The 4270-nt window shown below is 46.3% G+C and overlaps 1 protein-coding gene across 1 annotated transcript; it reads right to left on the reverse strand.

Moving 5' to 3' along the window:
• Window positions 1-1465: 1465 nt before the first annotated feature.
• Window positions 1466-3480, reverse strand: LOC123154048 (uncharacterized). Its single transcript, XM_044572851.1, has 4 exons — window positions 3315-3480; window positions 2828-3039; window positions 2381-2604; window positions 1466-2253 (listed from the first exon to the last, which is right to left on the reverse strand). The coding sequence occupies exons 1-4, from the start codon at window positions 3407-3409 to the stop codon at window positions 1606-1608; spliced, it is 1179 nt and encodes a 392-aa protein (XP_044428786.1). The 5' UTR covers window positions 3410-3480; the 3' UTR covers window positions 1466-1605.
• Between the last annotated feature and the right edge of the window lie 790 nt (window positions 3481-4270).

Genomic DNA, 4270 nt, shown 5'->3' on the forward strand with positions numbered 1-4270 from the left:
GGCATCCATTTTATCTCTATTGTACAGAGAATTCTTTCAAGATGTAGCAGTGCATGTGTCATATGGTTGAGAAACTAAACACCTGGTTTAGTCTCTCTAAAAATATCTGGGAACGAGAAAGTCGGTATCAATCACTATCCATTCAGTGATACACCATAGTAGTTGATTCAGGTCATTCATGACTTATTGCGACATCGAATCATTCTGGGTTTCAGTTTTTCATTTAGTTCAAAAAAAACTTCTTTGTTTTTCTCTTTTGAGCTAATCCGTGTGTTGTCCAGTTTCATTTTGTATTGTACATCAGGAAGGGCAATTATTCACTCACAATCTAAACTTATAAGGACATACATTTCGTAGTTAGAAAAAAAGTAGGCATTGCTAAACTTACAAGGTCAATGCGCACTTTATATCCTCGGTTATAGTTCTCTATTATGGTCGACTACGAAGAACTTTACAGATAGCAACCAGATGTACCTGAAGGCGGGCCTCTTGCCCTCGACCTTAAAGAACTTTAATGCTATATCGATCGGTAAGTTTTTTCATTTGGGATTTGTTAGTATTGGGATAGACACCCGATTATATAACCATATCAGTTGATATATCTTTTATTTTTATCTTATATTGGAGCTTTGTAATTACCAAAGCTGGTTGGTGAGAATGATGCCGAGTATAGGTAGAGAGAGGGCTTTGCCTTAGTTGCCGTGCGAGAGGGGAAAGAAAGAGTGGCCCTAATAGTTTTGGATTTGGTTCATAAAAAGAAATCAAGAATGCGAAAACTACAATTGACAAGTGAATTTTCGTTCCAATATTTGTTTATAGAGAGTTTGTAGTGCAATGTTGAGTGGAAGAGATGCGCATCAGCCAGCCGCAGCACGCTGGTGACGTGCTAGCTGTGCCTCGGGGACACGGCGGGGGTGGAGGTGGAGCTGATGGTGGATGAGGAGCCGAGGGGGGAGGAGACAGATAAAGGGGGAGGACAGATGCGGAGGTAGGGACCAAGAACTGTACAATCTGCCTCCTCTAACTTTACTGACATTCAACGCAGAACTTTATGACTAAATCCGTGAAAAAAAACCCTACCTGGTGCTATGATATAATTAATGACTAGTCGGCTCGGCGCGTCCTTAATTAATCAGCAGCCCATACCATCATGCGTGACATGTAGCTCTGTAACATTAACTTGGGCAATGCACGCCGTTGTGCACACGAGGAATCTAGAGGACATGAAGGCTAGCAGTACTAGATGCCAGAAGAATCTGTAGGCCACTGGCCCACACAGCATGCAATACGGCTCCATATACGTACTCAGAAATAATCAAAGCCGAGGAATATAATGCATGGTTGGGACCGCAGTGGGGTAGGTTGATTTGACTGCAGTGGAGATGGACGGCAATGATTTGAGTTGTGCACACAACTAGTTAGGATAAATCCACATAAAATAGCAGTTCAACATCTTTAACATGCCACTGGATAAAACGCTAAACCAACGCTCCACCGCTAAATAACAGCAGTTCGACATCTTTAACATACCGCTGGACAAAATAAAACGCTAAAGAGTCGCTCCACAACTAAGTAAATGGTTGGGTTGGCTGCATCAGATCAGAATCAGATACCGTATTTCCTCAGGTCATCCACTGTGGCCACGAGGCAGGACCAAGCTACGGTGAACTCGACCGTGCAGAAGGGAAGCTTGCATATGGCAGTACTGGCGGATGATCTCTTGGGTATCAACTCCGTAACAGATATTGCATACATACGTCCACTCTTTCTGTAGGCCTCTACAGAAAGCTTCAGCCTTCCATCTTTCTCCACGCAGACAACATTTCTGGTAATGGGGATGACACCCTGGGCCGGATCCACACGGAGTGTCCCATCCCGAGCATCGAGCAGTACAAAGTCCTCGTCTATGCTGGCGGTACCGGAAACGACACGGATTCCTGACTTTGGGGGCCATAGGCCCTCGATAACTTCAGCAGAGATGACTGTGGCCTCGACCGCTTCAGCGACTAGGGCGGAGGTGACCTCTAGCGAGCACAACTCGCCGAAACAGCTGGTGCGCACGATGTCGTGGTTGCCTATGCCTGCATCGGCGAGTTTGTCACTAGGATCACGTCCGTATACCAGCACTTTGGAGATGAAATCTTTGTCTTCATGCTCTGTGGTTCTGCCCTTCACCTTGAGTTGTATCTCAATGTCGACTGGGCCGGTGAAGACAATCGCATGAGACGGGCCGGTCAGCGCCAAAAATGGATCCTGCAACCATCAGTTGCACTACTCATTATCAAATCGATCAACTGTATAAAGAAATATGGATACAGCATAATATAGCCAACCCAACCCCACATAAGCGAAAATAATACTTGACTACACCACTACACACCTGTTGAGTGAGGAGTTGGCAGGCATCCCTCCTGAGTCTGAAGATAATGTTACGATTATGATCCATCGAGTCCCGGGTGGCGACCAGGCCGTAGACCTCGAGTGGCCACTCAAGATAACCACCGTCGATCTCCATGACTCTGACGGAGAAGATTTGCAGGCAAGTCTTGACGCCTGCATGTGGCGGGGTGCGTTTGCATGTGAAGAGCATGGCTCTCACGCACGCTGCAGCAAAAGTCACAGAAATCAGCCCAGAAATCAAACATTGACTAAATAATTCAGGTTCAGACATACTACAAGGGATGGTATAGCTGCAATGAAACTAATATAACTAATCTCCTTTGCTTCCCATCGGTAAGAGAACTAATCGAGTCGAGGTATACAGCAGTAGGAAGAAGAAATGCAGAGAAAGAACCGGATGGGTAGTAACTAGTAAGTAGATTATTACAGTAGAATTCGAAGGAGCCACATTTGTCACCCCAAGATTTCTCCCAGTCGCGGCGGTACGAAACCAGGTCCTTCTCCTCCACCAAAACACCCGCGGTTGATTTTCCTTTGGCACAAATCCTCCCTGGTAGTTGGCCTGAGAATGAATCAACTAGCTCTTGTACTGTTTGTCCTGATGGTGGCTGGGCAGTATCTCCGACATGTTCATCGGTCCTGAGTGAAAGGGAACAATCTCGGTGAGTAAGATAAGATATTTTTTCTTTAGAACTACTGCTAAGTGCTCTCCGAACACAATATTCCACCAAATCGGTGACAAATTCAGTGCTCTCCGAACACATTATTCCACCAAATCAGTGACAAGTTCAGTACCATGTTGCTCGACAATTTACTAGTCCAACAGGAAAATCCTAAGACTGATGTCAGTGGTGACCACAGTGGCTGGGAAGGAAGAAAATGTAAGCGGGAGAGGGAGGAGGCGGGGGCGTTACAGCGTGCTCGCTGCGGCGTCGTCCTCGGTGGCCTGCACGGCGGCCGGGCTGCTCCTCGTGGCGGCGATGCCGCCTCCCGCCTCCGCCGGCTCCATTCGGGTTGTGCTTGGATCGGCGAATCTGCCGGGTGCCGGCGGCAGGGCGCGTCGGGGAAGGGGCGCCGGGATGGGAGGGAGGGGAGAGCAAGCACCGGACGAGGCGACTGGGGCTGGAGGAAGAGGAAACACGGGGGGACGGGGTGGTGGAGATGGGCCCTCGACCTAGCCTGAGGGTGTCGAGTTGGACCGAGCGTCTGGCCCATCCAAGGCCCAAACAACCACACTAGCCTTTGGACCTCCTTCCGTCTATGGTGGGATTGTGAAAGAGATTCTAGAAACTTCTAGTGTTTTTACATCTTATAAGTTCTTATTTGAACCTCGAGCTTCTAACTTTGAAGCTCATACCATAGCTACGTATGGTGTTTCTCTTCCTCAAGGGAGGTATTTGTGGTTGGGCACTCCTCATGACCCATCCATCATTCATATAAACATTGTGATACATCAATATAGAACATAGCTTTGTTGGCTAAAAAAATTGATACATCTCCAACGTATATATAATTTATTTTATTTCATGCTATTATATTATCAATTTTGGATGTTTTATATGCATTATTATGCTATTTTATATCGTTTTTGGGACTAACCTATTAACCTAGTGCCAAGTTTCAGTTGTTGTTTTTTCCTTATTTTTGTCTTTACATAAAATCAATACCAAACGGACCGAAACTTTTTTGAAGATTTTTCTTGGACCACAAGACACTCTGAAAACTTCGGGAGAATGCCAGAAAGGCCACGAGTCAATGACAAGCTCAGGTGGCGCGCCTCCCAAGCTTGTGGACCCCTCGTGTGGATCCTCTAACCCAAATTCTTCTTCTATAAATTCTCAAATATTCCCTGTAAACAGGGGGCACACCA

Source organism: Triticum aestivum, chromosome 7A (genome assembly GCF_018294505.1).
Source record: "Triticum aestivum cultivar Chinese Spring chromosome 7A, IWGSC CS RefSeq v2.1, whole genome shotgun sequence".
In the NCBI taxonomy this organism is placed as follows: domain Eukaryota; kingdom Viridiplantae; phylum Streptophyta; class Magnoliopsida; order Poales; family Poaceae; genus Triticum; species Triticum aestivum.

Excerpts from the sequence above, each read along its gene's own strand:
- LOC123154048 (XM_044572851.1), bottom strand. The coding sequence starts at position 3,409 with ATGGAGCCGGCGGAGGCGGGAGGCGGCATCGCCGCCACGAGGAGCAGC. Across the intron at positions 3,040-3,314 it reads GACGCCGCAGCGAGCACGCT|GACCGATGAACATGTCGGAG; the intron begins GTAACGCCCCCG and ends CCTTTCACTCAG. Across the intron at positions 2,605-2,827 it reads TGGCTCCTTCGAATTCTACT|CGTGCGTGAGAGCCATGCTC; the intron begins GTAATAATCTAC and ends CTTTTGCTGCAG.